Source organism: Dunckerocampus dactyliophorus, chromosome 18 (assembly GCF_027744805.1).
Source record: "Dunckerocampus dactyliophorus isolate RoL2022-P2 chromosome 18, RoL_Ddac_1.1, whole genome shotgun sequence".
Classification (NCBI taxonomy): domain Eukaryota; kingdom Metazoa; phylum Chordata; class Actinopteri; order Syngnathiformes; family Syngnathidae; genus Dunckerocampus; species Dunckerocampus dactyliophorus.
Genome location: NC_072836.1, coordinates 19946607 through 19971326, shown reverse-complemented (window position 1 = coordinate 19971326; position 24720 = coordinate 19946607). Strand labels below are relative to the sequence as shown.

General features: G+C 41.2%; 3 protein-coding genes across 5 annotated transcripts in view; 2 read left to right on the top strand and 1 right to left on the bottom strand.

Annotated features, from left to right (window-relative positions):
• The first annotated feature begins 660 nt into the window (after nucleotides 1-660).
• Nucleotides 661-11196, top strand: mmd2a (monocyte to macrophage differentiation-associated 2a). The gene is made up of 7 exons (XM_054759507.1): nucleotides 661-945; nucleotides 4762-4843; nucleotides 5831-5991; nucleotides 7659-7733; nucleotides 7830-7931; nucleotides 8063-8132; nucleotides 9803-11196. The coding sequence occupies exons 1-7, from the start codon at nucleotides 857-859 to the stop codon at nucleotides 10001-10003; spliced, it is 780 nt and encodes a 259-aa protein (XP_054615482.1). The 5' UTR covers nucleotides 661-856; the 3' UTR covers nucleotides 10004-11196.
• Nucleotides 9224-18513, bottom strand: ap5z1 (adaptor related protein complex 5 subunit zeta 1). Of its 2 annotated transcripts, XM_054759504.1 has the most exons (18): nucleotides 18407-18513; nucleotides 18065-18202; nucleotides 17683-17863; nucleotides 17381-17531; nucleotides 17171-17283; nucleotides 16926-17097; nucleotides 16714-16761; nucleotides 15344-15484; nucleotides 15231-15268; nucleotides 14579-14741; nucleotides 13630-13808; nucleotides 13398-13540; nucleotides 13199-13317; nucleotides 12994-13121; nucleotides 12659-12756; nucleotides 12457-12589; nucleotides 11661-11875; nucleotides 9224-11595 (listed from the first exon to the last, which is right to left on the bottom strand). In XM_054759504.1, exons 1-18 carry the CDS (start codon nucleotides 18445-18447, stop codon nucleotides 11292-11294), a joined length of 2505 nt encoding a protein of 834 aa, XP_054615479.1. In that variant the 5' UTR covers nucleotides 18448-18513; the 3' UTR covers nucleotides 9224-11291. The 2 variants fall into 2 exon arrangements, with proteins under 2 accessions (XP_054615479.1, XP_054615480.1); XM_054759505.1 differs by lacking the exon at nucleotides 16714-16761 and having other exon boundaries at nucleotides 9225-11595.
• The window catches only part of card11 (caspase recruitment domain family, member 11), a 30250-nt gene continuing 23343 nt past the window's right edge, over nucleotides 17814-24720 (top strand). For both annotated transcript variants that reach the window (XM_054759502.1, XM_054759503.1), the window contains exons 1-2: nucleotides 17814-18211; nucleotides 19228-19424. The gene's annotated coding sequence lies outside the window, so the exon portion shown is untranslated. The remainder of the gene's footprint in view (nucleotides 18212-19227; nucleotides 19425-24720) is intronic.

Below are 24720 nucleotides of genomic sequence, written 5' to 3'. Positions count from 1 at the left end.
TGCAGTTTTAGGGTCGCGGGGGCATGCTGGAGTCTATCCCAGCTGACTTCAGGCGAGAGGCGGGGTACACCCTGGACTGGTCGCCAGCCAATGGCAGGGCACATATAGACAACCATTCACGCTCACATTCACACCTATGGACAATTTAGGGTCCAAAACAAAGCGCATAAAGAAAAACATAAGAATCAAATATGAAACACAAGCACAAATACAATTTTCAAGGTGAAATACACTTTTTATACATTGCAAAAGACGTGTGAATCCCCTGCAATAACAATAAAACGCCACTCGGTGACACTAGGTTTCTGCAAACTCCTCCCTGCATCAGGCATCTATATGGATGAGTCGTTTTACTTTATTTTAGTTGCATTATGCAGCGGTTAACCTCTTTTTACACTTGCATTGCCAGTTAAGGACGGCAAAACGTGACTTAAAACGTAACAAGCACTTTTTACGAAGAGAAAACACTTTGAAATGAGAGCAATTTGTAAGTCAACCGGCTTTGGAGATACCACTGCACATAGCGCTTATCCGGCATTTGCAGTGTTTCCTCTGCAAATATTGACAGCTAAAATACGGTAAAAGTTGAGGGAGGGGACACTAGTTGTGTCGTGGGGAGGGCTTGTGGTTGGCTGTTGTGTTATCATCAGCCAGGAGAGGGGAGGAGGGATTACAAGCCCAGTCCTGCGGAGTGGAACATCCTGCAAACACATCTCTCCCACTCACAACTCATCCCCGTTCCCACAGACATGCGTCCACTCGCACGATGATGGAAAGTTGTGTGAAAGTCCAACCGTTGTTGTGTTACTGGATATAACCTGCAAGTTGTTGTCGGCCCGGCTGGACTTATGTGTTTATGTTTGAGCGCACGGCGGCGGGACATCCGGAATGGAGAACCCGTAGGCAGAGACACAAGATGGACTTGAAGGGGACTGCATTCGGAAGGTAAAGGAATCGTCTTAGTGTTTTTTAAATTGTTGATCTAGTTGGATTTGGAGGTTTTCACGGGTAGCAATTCCGGTGCATGCGAGCGCACGGAGGATGTGTTATTGATTGATACTATGTGCGCGCGTGTGTGCGCGTGAGAGGCAATGACTGCATTTCAAACAATAGTTTCTTCTGAAACTTTCTCAGTGCATGTTCTTTGCTTTCAAACTGCCGTTTAAACATTGTACATTTTTTTCATTCATCGTTTTTCTGTCCTGCTTGTCATTAGGGTTAGTGTACTGTGAGCTGGAGCCTACCCCAGCCAACTTTGGAAAGTTTTTCCAGCAAAAAATTGAAGGAAGCACCAATCCAGTACACACTACCTGGCCAAAGCAAAAGATCGCACACTCTCCTTTGGCTTTAATTATGGCATGCATTCGCTGTGGCTTCTACATTGTCTTAATGTTTTAAAAAAATTACGTTTAATAAAATTATGGCTCAAAATGACTTCTTTTTCCAACCAAGAAATATAAGAGCACCACCACCGGTTAGCTTATGTTACCAACAGTGGTTTCAATGAACAGAATGAACAAAACAATGACAATCTTGTTCACCATTATGAGTTAAACTGCATACAAATTGGCGCAAAATTCTCCCTTCTGAACTACGACCTTATCGTGGTGGAGGATTTTGCGTGTCCCGATGACCCTACGAGCTAAGTTGTCAGGGGCTCTTATGCCCCTGGTAGGGTCACCCATTGTAAAGAGGTCCTGGGGGAGGGACCAGACAAAGAGTGGCTAAACAGGCTCCACTCTGGAGCCAGGCCCGGAGGTGCGGCATGGTGGCGAGCGTCTAGTGGAAATTGCAGGAGGTCGTTGTCACAAACGACACTAAAGTCATCACACAGCAACTTACCACTCCAAAGTTATTCCTCATAAATATCCAAACATGTACCAATACAAGTTTAAAATGAAATATTTTAAAGTTTTCCCATAAAGCATTGCGTCTGAGCAAAGCATTCCTTGAGGCTGCAGTGATCGGTTTGGGCTTTGGGCTCTGGGCTCCAGCTCCTCTGGCGGCCACAGGCAGCATTGCAGTGCCATCCACCATTTTCTTTGGTTGGTACGCTCCTCCAATAAAATGGTTTTCTGAAACGAAATGCATTATGGGAAAACTTTACCGCAACACGTGTGGCTTGTGCACCGGTGCGGCTTACATACTGTATGTACAAATCTGTTTTTTCCTCTAAATTTAGTGGGTGCGGCTCATACACCGTAATATCTACTAATATACCTCATTAATAATCAATGAATTTTATTTTTAGACTATGCAGAGGGCCAGTAAAAACAAGCCGTGAGCCAAAAATGGTCCCCACGCCACAGTTTGGACATCCCTGCCCTGGACTGGTCACTGGTCAGCCACAGGGCACATATAGACATTATTAGTACATGTGATATATAATAACTAGGCTGGACTGGAGACAAGCGTGCATGGGGAGATGGTGATCATCGTGAGAACCATGCAGAGTTTGAGTCCCAGAGGTGATGAACTTTAGCATTACTGGAAAAAGGAATAGTCCTGAACACACACTAAAACACACACTTCTCATCCTCTTAAAGGCAACTGAGACTATTAATTGGAATGTGCAGAAATAAGCACACACACACACACCTGTGGGCTTGCAGAGTACATGCTGTGTGTGCACAGGCAAAGGGACAGTGTGTGCCCAAGCCAGAGAAAGAGAATAGTGGCCCTGCTGATGATGATGACAACAATGTCTCCTCTGATCAGGGTCTTTCCCTTCCCTTCGGTCCAACTACACAAACACACACACAGTTCTGTCCTAAGCAATTAGGACGACATCACAATGCAGCACTCAGGTCCATTAACAGCCTTGCAGACAAGCTTAGTGGGAAATTTCAAGGCCATACATTCGTTTTCTTTAGCCAGGTGCAGCTGATGATACTGTTTCATGTTTGCTTTTTTCATTCAAGTGGAACTATACACACTCGTGTGGCAACAAGTGTAAGGAGACAGGAAGTGCAGCAAAGTCTCAAGGAAACGTCCTACGAGAGAGGACTTTAGCCGGTGATGTTATGCTCCACTGTTATAGCACAGAAAGTTATGCCAGCATGGATGTGCTCATTAAGCAACACAGCTGACCCACACCAATGCACCTGTGGCCTGGCCTTCATAGCGTTCGCTGTGTGCGTGTTTATCTTGCAGCATTAAGTGCGGTTTTGTAACATCTCCAGATGTGTGTGGGTTTTTTTATCCCGGGAAACTGGGATTGAGAATTCATTTGGGATTAAATTGCACACATGCATGCATGGTAAGACATTGGCATCACTGTATGCATGAACGATGCGGTACAAGACTATGCAATACATTTCATTTAATAATGCAAAAAGCCAGGGTCACCATACAAAACAAGTAAAAACAAGAAAAATGGCTATAAATGCAAGGATTAATGAAGATCAAACTGAATCAAATTAACAGCCTGCATCATTTGAAAAAAATCTAGATTCAGTGCAAAAGGCCATGTGCTTGATTAATGTTATCATGAACGATCTGGAATAGTATGGATTAGAGTTTTTTTTTTCCAGTGTAGATTTGCAAGTTTCATTTTACTCTTTCTGGGGCACCGATGGAAATGCTTAATAAAAGTACAAATTAAATAAATAATTGCATAGAATATAATTAATAAATCATCTGCAATAATATGAAATAATAAATACTAGAATTTATAAAACATGATCATAAAACATATAAATAAACAATATAAATAAATAACCCCCATTTAAAATGTATTTCATACAGTATGTTGGGAAACTTGCACCATGAAAAAAAAAAAAAATCCAATTTAGTGCACAAGCACATGTGCTTGATTAAGGACGTCACAAATTGTCTAAAATAGTTTGGATTTGCTACCTTTTTTTGGTATTTTTGTTAGATTTGCAAGTTTCATTGAACTCTACTTGGATTACTGTATCATAACGTAACGTAATATAACACAACACAGCACGACATAACATAACAGTAAATTAGAAAAAAATCTAATAAATAAAATAATAAAACCTCAATCGACAGGCCGCACGGTGGTCGAGTGGTTCGCATGTTGGCCACACAGTCAGGAGATCCCCCGTGCGTGCGAGGGTTTTCTCCGGGTACTCCAGTTTCCTCCCACATTCCAAAAACATGCATGTTAGGTTAATTGGCGACTCTAAATTGTCCATAGGTATGAATGTGAGTGTGAATGGTTGTTGGTCTATATGTGCCCTGCCATTGGCTGGCCACCAGTCCAGGGTGTACCCCGCCTCTCGCCCGAAGTCAGCTGAGATAGGCTCCAGCATACCCCCACGACCGTAATTAGGATAAGCGGCAGAGACTCACATAGCTAATAGTTTTGACTATTAGATTACCACCGCATTCTTCTGATTATTATTCTCATATTGTGTAGTATAAAAATATGGAGTACTGGGTCTGTCTTTTTTGTTTTGTTTTGTTTCTTCAAACGCCACAGTGGTTACCATACATGGTCCTTTGCCTTTTGAAAGACTTTATGTCTTCCAGGACATGAGTAGTTTACTGGAGCCATGTTGTGCTACTAAAGACAGTGACATCACCAGTGACCATGGCAACACGGTTTCCAAAGTAACTTTGGGGCACGCTACACTAAAAAATCTCACAACGTGATGTGGATTAGCAGCATTTAAAACCTTCAAGAATGAGCCTAACACACACACAGGCCCATGCACAGGTTTTCAGTGCAAAGTATTACAGTAATTCAAGACGTCATCACTGCTGACCAACACCAAACTCTTGTGTCGTCAGGTTCATGAACTGCAGGGTGCCGGCAAACAAGAGATACCAGCCGACTGAATACGAACATGCTGCCAACTGTGCCACACACGGGGTGAGCCACATACAAAACAAATACATCACATACTGTGCATGAGTTGTGGAATTTGACTACAGCGGTATTATATCCCCTCTTGGCAGTGCTGAGGGATGGTCAGTTCAGTAAAAGCCCAGAAAAAGAAGATGCAGAAGATTGAGGCAGAATAGCGAGCATTTGGGGCTCTCTGATAGGGACACTGGGATATATAATCCCTGATTCGGCCTGTAGCGTTGCCTAATCTGCTGTAATCCCTGAACGCTTCGGCCCCTCGGTGAGAGTGAGAGTGAATGAAAACGGTCAAAGCGAGCGAGCAGGGAGCAAAGCTTGGTCACGCTGCTTGTTAAGCCTTGTACGTACCACAGTGAAAGGCGAGTTCGGCAAGCAGAGACATGCATGCTCACCTTGTGTAAAAGCCTGGGATCACTCAGCAGAGGCTGCGGCTGTGCAAGGAGGAGGGCAGGAATGTTAACAATGTCAGGAAAGCATTTAAAGACGGCCGAGGGGCAAACACAGAAATATTCCCACATCGGGCATGGGGAGAAAGTCAGCCAACAACAACAAGAAAGTATTTTTAAAATGTCTAAAGTGTTGATAAGATTAAAAAAACATCACTTACGTCAACACTCAAGTGAAATACAGTGTGTGTCTTTCGGTATTTTACATGTACAGCGTTCCCTCGCTCCATCGCGATTCACCTTCGCAGACTCTCTGTTTTGCGGATTTTTTAAAAGTACAATTTTTTTTTAACAATTAATGAACGTTGTCACAGGCCGAGCCTGGCCCTTTAAGAAGAAGTGCAATGTGGGTTTACAGCCTTAAAACATATAGAATAATTGTAGAAAAAAAATACAGTTGCCTACTTCGCGGATTTCACGCATTGGGTGCTATTTTGGGAACCTATCCCCCGCGATAAACGAGGGAACACTGTAATATAGAGAAATGACAGAAAGTTTATTTTGTACAAATAGAAAGTCAACAGAAAAATGTCTGGTGTCTTTAAAGTTCTGGATCCTACCAAGCCTTGTGGGTGGGTCTGTGCTGCATTTCCTGTCCGTGGACCAATGGCATTGTGTTGCCGCCTGGCTCTACGGGAGCGGACTCACGGGCCTGTTTGTCACCTCAACGCTCTTCCATGCTGTTGCCTGGAAAATCAGCCACCTCAGGTGTGTGTGTTTACCACAAAAAAGGTTGGCAGATGTGCATGTGTGTGTTCGTTAGATTGCTAATTATGGCAAAGCTGGAGGTGTCAAGATGAACAACAGATGTGACCTGGTTATAAAGATACTGCGAATGAAATCATATGCACAACACATCACGTGTCTGGGCTGAGAAGAAAACAATGTTTACTACAACAACATCTCCTATTACTACTACTACTACTACTACTACTACTACTACTACTACTATAGTATAATCCAGAATAGAGAGTCCTCTATTCTTTTCATGTAGCGATTATGAAGGATTGAGTGGATTATTTGCGTGAATGCTGAAAGACATGCATTCCGATGATATTCACTGTTCTTATTCTTCCGCTCGTTTGAACATTACATAATAGCACAACCACCTCTCGATGGATTTAAACTCACCCAAAGCTCGTGTGTTACAGTCACACACCATTCCTGAGTGAATTGCAATTAAAATATAGTTGGACAGGCTATATTTTTTTAATGATCGCTAACATTAGTAGCTAAACTTTGCCTAATCGCTATCATTTTGTCATCAGTTTGTCATCCCTCACATTTCAGCAACCGTTCTCCTCCAGGTACAATACTATAGAAATGAAAAGTGAATATACTCTAAAGCAGGGGTGTCCGAAGTGCGGCGCGGGGGTCATTCATATTCGAAAAATGTAATTTCATAAAAAAATATAAAAACTCCTAACACATAAAACGCTGTATTCTAAAGAGAAAAAATGTCACAATTTTGAGTTTGACCCATCATCCACAATCCTTATGGAAACATGAACACACGTCTTCCTCTTTTCTGTGCCTTCTAAAGCTATAAAAACAGCTAAAAAGAGGCAGCTACGAATGCACGTAATGGGACGCACCTGTTCCGCCTATAAAGTCTTCTGAAAAAAACTCCAAAAAGTGCCAACAATGCTCCATCTGCATAATGTGACCTGCATATAAACCAAGCTACAGTGACATTACTATAATTATTGTTATTAACATTGTTGTGCCGAAGAACTACTTTACTGGCATAGTGACAACTCGCCACACCGCTTACAATTTGGGGGGAAAAAGTTATAATTTGACGGGAATAAATTCAATATATTATGGGAATAGAGTCATAATATTATCAGAAGAAAATTGGCAAAGAATTGGCTGGCGACCAGTCCAGGGTGTACCTTGCCTCTCGCCCGAAGTCAGCTGGGATAGGTTCCAGCATACCCCCGCCACCCTAGTGAGGACAAACGGCATAGAAAATGGATGGAATTTACAAAGATATTTTTTTCCTATAATAAATATAACTTCCTAGCATATACACATGTTTGGTTTACAAAATATCAAAGTGGCCGTTGCGCCCTATGCGGCCCTCAGTGGAAAAACACCCGTGCTTTAGAGTAATCAGTTACGATCCACTGAAAATGAGTCAAGGCACGATTATTATTGGCTAAGTAGCTGGCAACAATGAGGATTCCAGTAGTAACTCGTCCAGCTCTGCTGAATTTTTTGCCCAAGATGACTAAAGGTGTCATTATGCTACAGCGTCGTCACTACGGCGTCTTGATCCCGTTATAGCTCGCTTGCAATTTGGGTGGACCCTCTGTTGTGTGATGCTTGTTTTATTCAGAAAAGAGCCGTTTACCGTTTATTTCCTTGTGCAGAAAGGTGGAGCAGCGTTTCCACATGTGCGACCGAATGGCCATCTACTTCTTCATTGCGGCCTCTTACTCTCCCTGGTAGGTCTGTTGATGAGACAACCTGACATGACAGGGCAGTGTGATGGCCCACCGAGGTCACAGCGGAGGCATTGTGACGTGTGTGTCTGTCGTCAGGTTGATGCTGAGGGAACTGGGTCCTTGGGCGTGTCACATGCGCTGGCTAATCTGGGTCATGGCTGCTTTAGGGTCCGTCTATGTCTTCTTCTTCCACGAGAGGTAACATTGTGTCATTTTGGCACAGTATGTGTGGCTGAAACCGAACGCCTGTTCGCAGGAGTTTACGGCAAAACACACTTAGAAACAATTGAGTAACAGAAGCGTTGTACTTTCATGCTGTATGCTTGCAGGTTCAAGCTGGTAGAGTTGCTGGGCTATGTAGCCATGGGAGCTGTTCCTGCTCTGGTCATCCTGTCTATGGTAAGACGTTGGAAGCATTGTCTTCAAAAAAAGAAATAAAGACTTGTCCTGTTACCGCAGCAGGCTTCCTGTCATTGTGCAGCAATCAGAGCCTGTCAGAATTTAAGCAACAGTTTTGTTTGTTTTAATGTGTAAAAATGACTTTTGATTGACACTGACAGTGAGACATACATTTAATATGTATATACTGGATATATGTATATATGTATGTATATAGATATATATATATACATACATATATATATACATATATACAGGATATATATAAAAATATTATAAATAAAATATGATTTTATCATATTTTATATTTGTATTATATAAATATATTATTATATGATATATATTTTTAGATGATTATAGAAATAAAAAGTAAATAACACAATTTAATACTATATATATATATATATATATATATATATATATATATATATATATGTAATCTAATTATATTTTTATTATATTGTATTATAAAATAATATATTTATTATATTATAATAATAATAAAATAAAACATTAAAAATTATATATATATATATATATATATATATATATATATATACACACACACACATATATAGTGTATACAGTATGTGTGTATGTGTATGCATGTGGTTTGGTTTGGTTTTGGTTTGGTTTAGTTTAGTTTATTTGAACATGAAGGTTACAATGGAATACATCTCGTGAATCATTCTTTGACAGTTCCACATGTCCAAAAGGAGTAGGAAGAAGCAAAGCTTATTTAATCCTACCCCCCATCCATTCTACATCTAGTACAGTACATGTTGTTCACTTCCTGCATTCCATGTCGTGTTTTCTGTGATAGTCAGGATAATACATAATAGATAATGGTAAGACAGCCCCCCCCCCCCCCAAAAAAAAAAAAAAAAAAAATTAAATATATATATACATATACATAAATAATAATAATAATAATAATTAATAAATAAATAAATAAATATTTTTTTTCCTTTTTTTTATAAACAAAAAAAACAAAAACATAACAAACCTGACAGAACAATCAAGACTCTTCTGCCTTGTATTTAGCAAACATCAACTGCTTGTATTGTTTTTTGAATTTGCGTGTGTACTGTATAAATAATTTTTTTTAATTATATAAAAAATAGTAATATATTATTGTTTTATTATTATATTTTATTAATGTTATATGATATGTTATATTATTATAATTTGTTGTTATAAATATTATATAATGTGTATTTAAAAATATAATGTAGTATATATATTTTTATATTATTATTCAATATAATAAATATAAAGCGTCATATAATATTAATTAATGAATAGTAAATTGAAAAATATACAAATATAATTATATTGTTTTTTATATTGTATTATTATATGCCAACAATACATATATGTACATATACATATATGTGTGTGTATATATATTTTTTTAATAATAAAATTGTGGTTGTACTTTGCAGTGGTGTTCAACTGGCTACTGAGAGCTGTACCTAATATTTTGGCTCTGTCATGTAGCTGAATAAGCAATTAAAATACCTCTTAGTAGCGTCTGTTAAAACACAGCATTATCTTAGTAGAGGCAGATTTTTTTCAGTCGATATTTTTACCAGCTCGATTGTGCAGCTGTATCTAAACAAGTGTCACGGTGTGTATGTTTTTCAACCTGCCATGCATACATGTTGAAGGTGGACCACGCAGGTGTGTGTGAACTCGCCATGGGAGGAGTCTTCTACGCGGTGGGTGTGGTCTTCTTCAAGAGCGACGGCCTGGTACCGTTTGCCCACGCCATTTGGCATCTTTTCGTGGCAGCCGGAGCGGGCATTCACTACTACGCCATCTGGAGGTACCTCTACTTGCCCAGGCCTCTTCAGGAGACCTCCAGGTGATGAAGACCTGCCTCTCGTGCTGAGAGCACCCATCCCATCCTAAGTTACAGGAAGACACAGTTGGTACAGTTCCACATCACAGGGCACTCCCTGTAGGCCAGAAGATAAACCACGAACCCAAAGTAGTCCCAGTGAGTTTAAAATGAACTCTAATTTTGCCTCTGTAATCATTTCAGGAGGACTAATCATACTATGATCATCATAGGTTGAGTAGTTATTTTGCTTCATTCATTTGCATGTTCAGAAGAACATGGCCATACAAACGGACCCAAATATAAGATTATATAAGCCTTTTTTTCCCCGTAGAAAAAAGAATGAAAAATACCAGTTTTTCTTATATTCATGGGCTAGACACTGTACATACCAACAGGTGGCGCCAAATGACTTTCCCCCAAGTAAATGTGTTCTTTTCTTCCTGTCACACACACACACACCAGTAACCTGGAGCGATGCAGCTGTGACAGAGACTTGCTGGGGGAAAAAAAAGTGTCTCAAAAATTTGGCAGGTCAACAAACAACAGAGGAGGAGTTACGATGATAATTTTAAGATAATGGTCGTCAATGAGTCGTCAGGCATCTGTCCCACGAAGAAATATGATAGGAGGGTCTGCCTTAGGGTCATCTGCAGCAAGTTAAATAGAGTTGTGACACCGACCTCATCCATCTTTTTTTCTTTTAAAGATAAGCCTTCTTTGAAAAGGTTGAACAAATCTTAACATATTTAGTATACCTTCCAATAACAATGTGCCAAAATGTATAGCTGCTGTGTATTTTGAAGGTTTGTTCATTTTGAAGAGCTGAATAACATATCAAAATGCTGAATACACACACACACACCAAACACTTCAAATATTACGACACGGACTGTATGCAATTCTCAGTTGTCGACAAATGTACTGTTTCTCTCAACTTAAGCAATTAAAATGAGTGCAGTGAGTGTCAAGGTCATGTACAATCCAATTAAAGTAAAGATGGAGCGTTCAAAGAGGAGTTCTTGTTGCTGTGGATCAAGTGTAACATATTTTGGTCAAAGCTGTATGCACTTTCTATTTCCCAAACTCCTCTAGATGTTGATATACAAACATGCCACTTATTTTCTTACTGGCCATAGACTGTATTTTTTTCAGATGATCTATTTTGTACATTTTTATTTCTGATAAATCACATGAATAAAGAAGAGATAATATATATTACACTGATTGGCGAGTGTCTTTTGTGATTGTTCATCACAGTGAAGGGTATGTATTTACAAAACGTGCAACCAGTTTGTATGCAAGTGATGTTTCGCTTATACGCCCGTGTAGGCAGACGGAGAAGCGGGTGTGTGTTGCACGTGCGACGTGTGTGCCTGCGTGAGTCTGGTGAGTGCTCGCAGTTGCAGCGGCATGGCCACGTTGGTGTCTCGGTGCCACTGGGGCGTGGTGATGTGCGGGGGCGGGTTCAGGACGCTCTGAGCCACGCCGGGCGTCTTCAGCAGCGAGCACAGCTCCTCCCCGAGGGTCACTATGGAAACAAGGTCCTCTTCGTCGGTGCACCAAGAAACGGCGCTGCCTCTGGGTACGTTTCTCAGCTTGGAGAGGAAGAGAGAGACCCTGCCAGAGACACATAGAAACATGAGAGATGGCTGCACTAAATAAACGGAAAGTATAACAGCCACCTGGGGATGAGGTCATGTGATCGTGATGCCAGCTTAGCCAAGGCGTTCATTAGGGTGGTGATGACCCGAGGGGCGGGGCAGCCTCCTCCCGGGGGCGAGGCAGATGACGTGATCTCAAACAGCACTGCCTCCAGCGCCTCAAAACAGGAAGTGATGAGCCTCACCGAGCAGCGGGAGTCATATGACGCAGACAGGTACTCCCCAAGCACCCACACCTACAAGACAGATGCATTGAGGAGGGGGTGTGACTGTTTTTTTACTGGACCTAAAATACACAACATGGGCAAAAGTATTGGGACAACTTGCCGTAACACCTGCAGGAAGTGAAAATGAAAGACAGCAACAATGGCTTCCACTTTTTGGGAAGATGTTGACCATGGGTGTCCAAAGTGCGGCTTTGGGGCCATTTGCGGCCCATGGCTGTTTTGTTTTTTTTATTGGCCCACACATTTTAAAAATAAACAAGAAAACTTTCTTTTTTTTTAAATGGAAAAATATGTAATTTTTACAAGAAAAAAGCCAAAATATAAATATATTAATAATCATAATAATAAAAGAAAAAAAATTAAGTCGGAATCTCATGGGAAACAACAAACAACAAAATAAAATTGTAATTTTGGGAAAATTATGTTGGGGAAAAAGTTATATAATTATAGGAATAAATTCAAAATATTATGGGAATAAAATCATAATATTACAAGAAGAAAATTTCCAAATATAAACTTGGAATATTATGAGGAAAAGTCATGTCATTTTAGTAGTCAAAAACAAGTGTGATCTTCTTCTTTCTAATTACCACATGCGTGTAGATCTCTTCTTTGCCGTATACGTTGGATGTGGCTCCTGCCAAGTCCAGCAGCTCGTGCGATTGGTCCAGAACCAGAGAAGGGTGGAGTTTGCACAGCTTTAGCAGCTGGCGGCTGAACACCCTGCCGAGACAGTGTGTCTGTGTTAAAACTGAAGTAAAACTTTGCTTTCATAGTGTGTGTGAGGTGTACCTGTGTATCTCCTTGATGTATTCAGGGATGTTGAGAAGGAGGCTGCTTCTCTCCAGCAGAGCCAGGATCACTTGTCCTAAAAGTGTTTTATCAGCCACCTGCAAAAAAGACCCATTAGTGATGTTAAAGTGACCCCACATTTAAATATCAGAATGAATGAAAAACAAAAGCAACAGGGGTTTTCAAAGTGTGAGGCGTCAGAAGACTTCAGGCAAAGCACATGAAGAAAAAAATGCAAAGCTGGGGTGAGCCGAAAACTCCATCCTTATTACATTGTCTGAATGGGGGCTTACTGTGCTGCACTTGGAAACCCCCTGACCTTGAACATTCCTCACCGTGATGACCGTATTGAAGAAAATGTGCAACAGAACAGGGACGGCCTGGGCACACTGAACGACTCTCGGCCAATCAGCAGCCTCGGACAGCAGCTCGAGGAGCGTGCTTAGTCGGTCAATTGTGTCACCTGTGCAAAAGGTACATTTGTGTTAGCGATGCTTTATCATTTATACTAATAAAACCACAGTCGTACTTTGTGATTACCTGAGCCTGCTTCACCGCGAAGTAGAAAGAGGAACAGCCCTCGGAAAGATGGATTCCGGAATGCATCCATTGATGCCAGGCTGCGCCCTCCTGACTCGGAAATGGGCAGACACGCTGACCTGGCACAAGTGCACAAAGTTGACTCTACACTAAGTTCTTTTTTGAACAATTGGTTGATACCAGTGTGTCATATGTTCACCTGAGCTGCAACAGCAGAGTAGCAGAGAGACAGGGCAGGTCCAGCAAAGTGTGCAGCAGCTCCAAAGCAGTTCCACATGTCACCAGAGAGGGCAGCAGATCAACAAAGTCATCCACCACTGCAGGGCTGTCCCAGGCTAAGAACTGCAGTTACAGACACACGGCAACAAATGCTGGAAAATAAGTGTGAATCCACAAAAAAGTAGATGGAGCAGCGTTTCTCTCCTTTTCACCTTGAGCAGGTTTGGGAAATAGCACGTGTAGTGGGGAACACGGATCTGCACACTCTCGAGGTTTAGCCGAAGAAAGCGCAGGAGCTCGTGTGCCAGGAAAGGGTCGTTGAAGAGCTCGGCGGGGAAGCGACCAAACACCAGTTTCCACACGGCCCCACAGTCTACGGCGGCCATCTCGCCTAAACGGTACAAGAAAACGATTGACCAAGGCAGTAAGCACACAGTTGATGTGGCTAATTTATGGTTAAAAACTACATTTCCCATGATGCTTAGACTGCAGCTTCATGAATGCACGAGTGAAGTGGAAGGTATTATCAAGTCCTATGCAGCGATATCTGACAAATCTTAAGTAACTTTGATCAAGTGCAGAATTACTAGAGCTTCTGTTTGGGCTGCTCGGACCGCCAACCGTCCCCTATCACCAACGGGTTTCGAAAGGCTGGACTGAATGAAGAGGGTGGCTCAAGCTAAATGGCTAGACAACAAAGAGCGACAACAAAAGAGAGAGAGAGAGACTGACAAAGTGTGTGAGGAAGGAATTATGAGGCTGTTCAATTGTGATGCTGAAGAAGATGAGTTGAGTGGTTTTAGTTCCCAGGAGGATGAAGAGAAGGAGGAGGATGGCGATGAATGACTTTTCTGTTAGGCTACTGTGTAACTAGTCATCTTACACTCACTGGTACATGTTACAACACACTGTTTGGAAAAAAAGCATTTATTTAATCAAAAGTTTATAAAAATCTTTCTGTGTACTAAATATCCAATGTTATGACGTGGACACCTGTGGCTTATAGACAGGTACGGCCTATATATGTACAACTCTTTTTTTCTTTTAATTTAGTGGGTGCGGCTTATATACCGGTGTGCTCTATAGTCCGAGAATGACGGTAAGCCATCTGTCCTGCACGCAGTGGTTATGCAGATATGATTCTAATGTGCTTATACATACCGTGATTGAGGTAAAACTGCGCTACAGGCAGCAGGACTCTGGCAAATGACAAGTCTGAGCTGAGACGACCAAAGAGCGCCTTAATGCACGGGAACGCCCGGTAGACCATGGAGGCATCCTCGACACACACGCAGTCCAGGATACACACCGCCTCCACCAGACACTGACAGAGGAACATACACAAACCCTTACACTGTAAATGTTGCTTTGTCACCCAACAATCACAGAGCAACACAACATTTGTCAACGCCCCATTTCGTTTACTGAAAATGTTAGCTTTTTTAGTGGCAAGTTTGATAATTCAAGCATTAACACAGTATCTCACAAAGGTGAGTTCATCTCTCACATTTCTGCAAACATTTTGATTACAGTTTATCCTCTCAAGAGACACTACCTGGGTGTTGAGTCATTTTCGGTGGCAAGTCAGCTGCACACCGACTACTCTAACTTCCATCCAAGTTGAATTTCTATAGTAATGTCACTTGTGAAGATAAAATAAAATGTGAAGAGTGTACTCGCTCTTGTGAGAAACTTTACATAAGCTTGTCTTGTTTTGAAGATTGTTGTTGGTGCCAAAGAGTAAGGTAGTCTCCCTGTCTCAACATCTCCCACGCAACCCTGCAGTGTGAGAGAAAAAGAAATATGAGCTTACAGCTTTCTGTAGATCTGTATCTGTCCTTTTCTGGGCCTCTGAGACACAGGAAGGAATAACACATTACAGTTTGTCCACACATAACACAAGCACAGACATTGGTCTTCACATACTGCGATCGCTTTGTTCGATGAGGCGCTGGCAGTACTGGAAAGCCTTCTCTCTCAGGCGCTCCTTGGGAGGCAGCAAGCGGCTGGAGGAGGAAGTGGCGGACACCATGGAAACCACGGATCCGTCTATCTCCGACCTATCATCTGCAACATCGCAGGTCAAAGATTGACATTTCCGATTTGATTTATAAAATGCAACAGCGCAACAAACAACCACTTTATGCTGCAAATTTCATGGCTTCACTATATCACGGGTTTTCAAAAATACATGAATTCATAAATCATGCTGTTTCATGGCTGAATACAACCTGTTGTTAGTCAAAAAATATGCTGATTTAAGAAAATGTTACATATTTTTGCCTAAATTAACCATTTTTAAGCATTAATGGCTAAATGAACTAAAATACCAATCGAAGGCATTTGAAAGACACACTCAAAGACGTTGTGATGATATGTAGTATTCCACACTGGTCACTAGGTGTCAGTAATGTTACCATAACGTTGAGTGAGACACACAAGCACCAGACTTGACCGCCGGAACACCAGGCTTTCGTTGCAGGTTTGAATGATCTCACAACGGGGGCTTTTGTTGCAGCCGTAACCCACACCAAGGTAAAACTCAATTCTGAACCCCCGACATCACTTCCTGTCAAACCACTCAGCTCCCCTAGCACCAGAACACATTTACAGCAACACTAATGGCTAATTTTCTCTTATTACGTCTATTATATTGGGTAATATGAGTGTACAGGTGACTATAGGGGTGGTATTTTATGTCTACGAGGCTCTAATAATGTTAAAAATTGCATTTAGAAGGTCGTAAAAAGGTTTTCTGTGGTCTGACTACAAAAATATTCCATTTATAAATAAGGAATCCTACTTTGCAGAAACTCACTTATCACGGTCGGGTCTGGAACCAATAAACCACAATAAACGAGGGATTTCTGTACATAAAGTGAAGCTGTTACAGTTGTTTAACTTCAGGGAAATTGTAAGCAACCACAAAAAAATAAGCTCTTTTACGCTGTGATGCTGAGAGTTCTGCAATAAGAAGCTTGTTGAAAGACATTAGGATGCATTTTCAAGGGTTGTTTTAGCCATCAACAGATTAGCTGGGCCTCAAGTAGAAACAAATGGGGAGGGAAAGAAAGAAAAGAAAGATCTTCAAGAGTACGTCACATTACAGATTGGATTAGTGAAGAAACATGAATAAAGATGGTTAAGACTAAAGTTACAGAATTTCTGGTTAGCTCGTGCTTCATTTCAAGTGTGGTATTAATGATCATACAAAGTGGCTTTAGGCATTTTTAGTTGATTCCTCTTCTGAGGTGCACATGCGTAGGTGGGTGGTGGCTGTCAAATTCACTTCTTACCATTAGAAAAGGAATGAGAGAGGGACAGACTTAGCTGTAACCTGTTTGCTGGAGACGATAAAAAACACAAAGTCAAGTAATTTGTGGTATTTGCTTAGCTCGAGGGTGCAGTACAGATATGTCATATGTCTAAAGGCATTTTTGGAAACCAGGGTGGTCTTTTTTTTTAGCTGTTTAACCTGAATGGCTTTGAATGAATGGTGTGCTCTTACCCGTGTCTGCTATGGAGTCACTGGACACAGAGTGGAAGGTGAGAAGCCAATGGCGCAGCATGGAAAAGGAGTAAACGTTCATCCACTGGTCGTCAGTAAAACCTTGACCAACACACAGCACTGTGAAGAAATCTCCTGACACCGTCCCATCCAGCTCCGCAATCGGCAGCGGCTGATGGAACACAAAGTTACCACTTCATAAAGCGCCCGCTTTCTATTTAAAATAATGTCTGTCAAGTGTGTACCTGACGTGACCTGTGTCCTGTGAAAAATCCTCCTGAGGAAGCACCGCCCCCTTGCATGGTGCTCGCATAGCGCAGCCAATCGACAAGCTTTTTACTCAGGAGGGTCACATGATCTGCGGTGAGACATAGCCACTCACACAAGTAAACAAAAACTGGATTTGTGTGCTTAATAGGAGCCTTTTTATCGTTGCAGAGTCATGTGATTGTTACCTTCAGTGAGGCAATCGGGGCTGTGCGAGAGGATAGTGTTGACAATTGGCAGGGTGTGCGTGAGTGAATGATTTGGTGCTTCTGAGGGTCGGTTTTCCAGTCCGCGTAGGAACTGAGCGCATAGAGATGACAGATCATCTCGGGATCCAGCCTGCATGGAGCAGAATGTGGACAAACATAAAGTCAGTCTGGGAAAGGGAAATCATAATCTTATCCAACTTTAACGAGACTAAATGAATGATAGTGACCAAGCTTTGAAAATCCTTAAGTAATTCACGCAGCCGAATATTAAATAAACACACCTGAGCTAGCAGGAGGGCAGCAGTGTGGCTATTCTGTTGACTGTTGCTGTCCTGGCTGTAGTTCGCTTCCTCGCCAGCGAGGGGCAGCGTCTCCCTGAGCACAGCTGAGCTCAACACCTGAAGCTGCTCCACAGGTGAAGAAAGGAGCAGTCTCAGCCTTTTCTGAAGGTCTGGGGGCAACCTTTGGTGCATAAAAAAATAATTGATTTATCAAGCTCATGTCGAGGGTACTTTGAAGAACAAGATAGCGGATGACGTTGATGGAAAGAAATGGAGGTGGACGGAAGGATGCCAGAAGACGGGTGTAGTGTGAGGTGCTGCGGTTTACAATACTGTATAGCTGGAGGCTAAACATGGCAGTGAGGAGAAGTTTTGCCCTCACGTCCTGGTATACTTGGTGGCAGAAAGGATGAGGTGCAGCCTTTGCAAACAGTCAACAGTCTCATGGCCGAGTTCTTTCCCTTGGAGCAACTTGATTAATCTGCTGTAAAACTTCTCCAGCTCAGACTCTTGGATCTCCCTGAAAAAGGTGCCATAATAAACCAATCACAAGTTATGTAGCGCAGCAGAGGAAGATGTCAGGCTACTGTTTTAGCTTAAACATCGATACTCAGTATCGGTTTATTCATTACTCAGTTTATTATCATAAAATAGTCATTATTATCCATGTATTTAGATTTGTAGAAGATGTGTATGTAAAAACGTGGTAATTTCCTTTCCTTACCTTGCTTGTTTGATTAAGCTTTCTGAGCCGTGAGTGTACATGTTGGCTACGACAGCCCAGCTAGCTATGAGCTAACCGGAAAATAAACAGTGCAGCCCTGAATCATGTCCTGACTGAATTCACGTGACGCGTCTTTGTTCCGCTTTCAGTTTAATAATAGGGCGCAAAAGGATGGTCACTGAAACACTGAAAATCAACTGAAAACCGCAACTAAAGAAATTATAATCTTTTCCACAGTTTCATGTTCTGCTGGTAGTCATACTTGTTATACCCACAAGACTCTATACTTCTCCAAACAACAAACATTGTTTAATTTAACAGCTGCATCCAAATAATGAATCAAAATACCAAATAATACAATAAAAATAAGAACAATTAAAAACACTATTACGACCATTCTCACCTAATGTATTATTGTGTGTTATTATTGTGGAACATACTTCTTAATAATCAATTTGAAAAAATCAAAAATCAGGCTGCAATGACCAGTTGCTGTAAGAGTTTTTCGTCTGGTGTATAATGTATAAAATATTTTCAATTACTTTGGCTACTAACAATAAGTACTGAACTGCTGAAAAACAATTCTGGAAACATATTAATTCATGTCATAAATGTCTAATATAATCGTATAATCAATACATTTCACATAAAATCATAATACTATTACACCCTCCTTAGTAGTGAGCATATAATAGTAAGAATGTTCAGTTTCATAACGTCTCATTTCATAACTCTCTCTCTCTCTCTCTCTCTCTCTCTCTCTCTCTCTCTCTCTCTCTCTCTCTCTCTCTCTCTCTCTCGCTCTCCTCTCTCTCACTCAGTCATTAAAAGTCGGGCACCCGCTCTCTTCAGGACAGTTTTGGACAAATGCTGAGACTCAAACGACTTTGTGTGTATTTTCTGGGTGGTGAAAGAGGATAGTTCCACTTTAGAAGACAATAAAAACACACACCGGCACGCCTTTGCCTTGCTTTGAGTTGTCTGCGACTGTGCTGACTGCTTATCATCCACATCTCAGGTAAGCGCACCTTCATTTGTCTCCATGTTATATAGTTTAAGGGCGCGATATATTGCCTTGACATGAGGCTGGATGAGTGTAAATTGCCAAACCTCTTTGCGGAATCCACTGTTATCATCTGGCGTGACATGTGATTAAAAAACACACACCTCACTCCCTTGATTTGTAACTTTATTATGGGATTTTTCTCTGATTTTTGCTGGTACGTTGCTCGTGCGTGGAGAATGCTATAAGACCGGTAACGCAGCTAAAGTCATTATCAACAAGGACTTTAGAATTTCAAGCCCTCGGTGCAGAAGACTGCACCGGGGAACGACAGAAGGGCTGCTTTTCAATCATTTCTACAAAGCTAAAGAAAGACTTCTTTCTTTACTATTTTTATTATTTTGTGTATAATGTCAATGCAAAGTTAGCCCATATGTTAATGCTAGTGAAAAATCGTTTATATGACGGTCGCACTATTCTGTTTTTAAGGATCGACTACAAAAATGCTAGTCCAAGATTATCTGTATCACTAGTTTTCAAATGGGGGTACTTGAAGACACACCAGGTGGTACTTGTTTGTTGTTCATAAGTTGACACTTTTACAAAGGAATGAAGAGTACAGCACGTTTACGGTGTGTTCATTGTAACGGAGAGAGACAAAATGTGCAAAAAAAAAAAAACCTCCAGATAAAACAATATTAAATAAACTCGATAGATTTATTTGCCTTTGCAATGAAGAAACAAGGGCCGCACGGTGGTCTAGTGGTTAGCACGTTGGCCAATACATGAACAGCCTGGAGATCGGGAAGACCTGGGTTCGATTCTCCCCTGGGCATTTCTGTGTGGAGTTTGCATGTTCTCCCTGTGTGTGCGTGGGTTTTCTCCGGGTACTCCGGCTTCCTCCCACATTCCCAAAAACATGCAGGTGAGGTTAATTGGTGACTCTAAATTGTCCATAGGTATGAATGTGAGTGTGAATGATTGTTTGTCTATATGTGCCCTGCGATTGGCTGGCGACCAGTCCAGGGTGTAACCCGCCTGTCGCCCGAAGTCAGCTGGGATAGGCTCCAGCATGCCCCCGCGACCCTAATGAGGATGAAGCGGTATAGAAAATGGATGGATGGATGGATGAAGAAACAATTTTATTAGAATATGAAAAAGGGCAATTCAACTTGTTAGCTGCTGTATGTCTGCAATTAAGTTCATTATTTATTTGTTTACAAATGAAGTTATTTCATTTGTATTTTTATTTCCAAAAGTTTCAAACAAGGCCACTACAGATGATGAGCACTTTTTGGGCAGTAATAAATGAGTCGTTTTTGTTTTTTGTTTTTTTTTTACCCAAAAATGCTTTTCTCTACTTGGGAGGTACTTGGCTATAAAAAAAAAATACTCCACAGTGCGTACTTCACTGAAAAATGTTGTTTTTTAGGACTACATATAATATATATACGTTTTAGGGTAATTGAACAAAGACAGTTATTTGTAGTAAATAAAGTAGAAGTTTTGGACCAATTAAGCGAAATTGGATAATTTCCTTTCACCATGGTTGGGAAGCACTGCACTATATGACAGGAGAGCTGTGCTGTTTTTAGGAATCTATGAAAAAATCTATCCCAAAACAAAAGATCTTCTATATGACAGGAGTTGTCTGCTGTTTTTTTAGTAATCTACTACAAAAACACTAGTCAAAGATCCTGTATATGACAGGAGCTCCCTCATGTTTTTTTTTTCTAACTGCAAAAGTGGCAAGCAAAGATCTTCTATATACCAGGAGGGCTCTGTTGTTTCTGGAACATTCTGTAAAAAAGAATTCGAGTGACAGATCTTCCATATGATAGGAGTTTTCTGCTGTTTTTTAGTAATTCTGCTACAAAAATGCTAGTGCACGAGGAGCGATCTGATTTTTTGAAGGATTTACTGCAAAAACGCAAGTAAAAGATCATATACAGTAGACGACTAGAGGGCCCTGCTGGTTTTTAGGACGACTGCAAAAGCGCTAAGCAGAGATCTTTTATGTACTGTACCAGGAGTGCTTTGATATTTTTTGGATTCTACTGCAAAAAATGCCGGTCAAAGATCCTCCAAATGACAGGAGTGCTCTGCTCCTGTTAGAAATATAGTGTAAAAAAAATGTAGTCAAAGATACGCCAGGCGTTTTCTGCTGTTTTTAGAAACCTGCTGCAAAAACGTCTCCTGAGTTGCTGAGTATGAGTTGGATTTTGACCCACGGGTTGCCAGTTGAATTGGCTGCAGTATAGCCTGAAAAGAGTTGGGCATGTACTGCGCGTGAACTTTAGTTCCGCATTTTCTCTCTTGCACTCAGCTGTCACGACATGCGCTGCTCCTGCACCGTCTAAAGCAGGGGTGGGCAAAGTATTTGACTCGCTGGCCACATCGGGTTAAAATATTTGGCAGAGGGACCGTCTTTATATGTAGGTGGCCATCACACAGAACGACATACCTGCTCACGGTGCAACGCGACAAAAACACAACACATTCACAGCAAGTTAACGCATCACATACATCAACTGCTACTACTATGTGATTGATAAACAACAACTAAGCGCTAATCGTAACACGTAACTTAAAACTGTTATTTCCAAATGCCCGCAAGGCTTGCTGGGTAGTCCAGCTGCAACAACAATGTGAAATATGAACAAAAAAACTTTGCCTATCGAGAGTGTGTTAACTCCTCCTCGTTTACTTCTCTGACGACCTCCTCAACATATTTTGCAATCAAGCAAAAATCCGACAAACACGGCAAGTACCACAAGCTACCCAGCATGCCTTGCGGCGGGAGTATAAGGGTGTTTTTTTGGCATGGGTATCGTGCGTAGATATTTATTTGTATGCCCACATGGCGCAGTAGGTTGGTTACTTTGTGTGTCGTGTTGCGTTGTGTCATGGGTCACTTTTTTGCACAAGCTACAGATTGCATCTGACCCCTCTGGCAACTCAAGCATGCCACAGTAGCACTGCAAGTCATGTTGCTGGCTGCCGGTGGGCCAGATTAAGACGTGTGGCGGGCCTGATGTGCCCCGCGTGCCGCAGTTTGCCCACCCCGATCTTACGACATCCAGAAACAGAAGGAGCCTTATTTATTGTAATGCAATAGTATGCTTTTTATTGTAGCTGTGGTGATATTATGGTGGTACTTGTCGGCAGTGGTGTGAGACTTTACTGCGTCACTTCGTAATATCATATTTTGGAAACAACTACAAAAACTTTGACAATGATAGGAAACTTTATGAAGGCTATGATATGAAAAGTCTATTTTTGACTTGTATTTCCTGTCGATGTTAGCTTAGTAATTCTTGCATCGCTGCAGAGTGAAATAATCAATGTGACCTGTGAAAAGTGACCTGACGGCCTTGGCCTTTCTGAAATGATGCAGCCATTGCTCTCGTCTCCTCCTTTTGGATTCCACACACGGAACCAACGTATCCGATTTCTTAAGGCTTGGGTAATTGTGCCTGCACAATGGAGTCTTTATGATGGTTTGCACACACCTGAACCATTTACATCTGCGCCATCAGTCAAATTCCAGGCCGGCATATACTGGATAGTACTGTATGACCCAGTTTCAACAGAGGCTGTAGTGAACGCTCATCTGCTGAAAATGCACTTAAAGGAAGAATTGTCACACATTCTATGCACTTGTTATTCATGTGTAACCGCTGACTGCTTCACAGTCTAGCTTTGCAATCATCTGCCAAACAAACGGCACAGTAAAACACACAAAACAGCACAGCAAGCGTGTGTCTGGGCTCTCTGTTTAGTCAGAAAAAAATATCCAGAGCTTAACCTTTCACTCACGCTACATAGCCATGCATTCTGCAGCTATACTCTTATATATACACTTCACACCGGTGAACATCCAGGGAGCGGACATAGAGTTGGTAGACAGCTACAAATTCCTGGGTGTTCACCTTACCAACAAACTGGACTGGTCCGTCAACACCCACGCCCTTTCCAAGAAGGGCCAGAGTCGCCTCCACCTGCTGAGGAGACTGAGGTCCTTTGGTGTGTGCAGGACTCTTTTACGGACCTTTTATGACTCTGTGGTGGCCTCAGCCATCTTCTATGCTGTGGGCTGCTGGAGAGGAGGCAGCACGGACAGGGACAGAAGCAGGATCAATAGACTGATCAGGAGAGCGAGCTCTGTCCTGGACGGTCCTCTGGACTCCGTGGAGGAAGTGGGGGAGAGAAGGATGTTGGCTAAGCTGACATCCATCATGGACAACACCTCTCACCCGCTACATGACACTGTGGGTTCCCTTAGCAGCTCCTTCAGCAGCAGACTGTTACACCCACGGTGTAAGAAGGAGAGGTTCCGCAGGTCCTTCATACCGACCGCTGTCAGGCTCTACAACACCTGCACCACCTGAACCATGTTGTAGTCACTATGTATTCTTTACTTGCGTATCTTGCTTGCTGCTGTAACAGGTGAATTTCCCTGCTGTGGGATTAATAAAGTACTACTACTACTACTACTACTACTATATCAGGGGTTTTCAAAGCGTGGAACGGTGACCCTCCCCCTCAGGGAATGTAATATAGTTGGGGCATACCCCCCACTCCCCAAAAAACAGATTTTCTGAATAATAGAGAATAGTGTGTGGATTTACTCTCTCACTTGTAGGAACTAAAAAAACCCCGATTCATTTTGTCTTGAGACATAACTGAAGCCAGCTCAGCAGGCTTGAGAAAGAAGTTTTTCTTTATTTTTCTCAAGCTGCTGTGGATTCCCTGAAGTGTTCTGGCCCTCACACTTTGACAACCGCTGTTTTATGTGATGGACAGGAAGATTGGTATATTTTTTGGCATGCTGAAGGCGTATTAGTATGTATATTTATAAATATTGTGTATATATAATTTATATTACTTATAATAATAATAATAATAATGCATCTATTTAAAAGGATCAATTTTTATTATGATTGACTATGATCTTTTTTCTTTTTTTCTTTTGTTCCTTTGATGCCAAAACTGCATTTTTGTCATTGGAATTACATATCATAGTGTTTTTTGTTTTGTTTTTATAAAAATAAAATAAGTTCAAATAAAATAAAATAAAATCCATTGTTATCCATTTAGTATTTTATTTTCTTTAGTTGGATTTTATTTTATTGGAATTACAAATAATAGGTGTTTTTAAAATAATAAAATTAAATAGTATTTCAGTATCAGTATTTTATTTTAAAATAAATGCATTTTTATTTATGTTACTTTATTTTATTTTGTTTTATTTTAACTTATTTTATTTTATTGGAATCACAAATAATAGGTGTTTTTAAAATAATAAAAT

Excerpts from the sequence above, each read along its gene's own strand:
- mmd2a (XM_054759507.1), top strand. The coding sequence starts at position 857 with ATGTTTGAGCGCACGGCGGCGGGACATCCGGAATGGAGAACCCGTAGG. Across the intron at positions 946-4,761 it reads AAGGGGACTGCATTCGGAAG|GTTCATGAACTGCAGGGTGC; the intron begins GTAAAGGAATCG and ends TTGTGTCGTCAG. Across the intron at positions 4,844-5,830 it reads CCAACTGTGCCACACACGGG|TTCTGGATCCTACCAAGCCT; the intron begins GTGAGCCACATA and ends GTGTCTTTAAAG.
- ap5z1 (XM_054759504.1), bottom strand. The coding sequence starts at position 18,447 with ATGTACACTCACGGCTCAGAAAGCTTAATCAAACAAGCAAG. Across the intron at positions 13,809-14,578 it reads GCAGTTTTACCTCAATCACG|GCGAGATGGCCGCCGTAGAC; the intron begins GTATGTATAAGC and ends TGTACCGTTTAG. Across the intron at positions 13,122-13,198 it reads TCGCGGTGAAGCAGGCTCAG|GTGACACAATTGACCGACTA; the intron begins GTAATCACAAAG and ends CCTTTTGCACAG.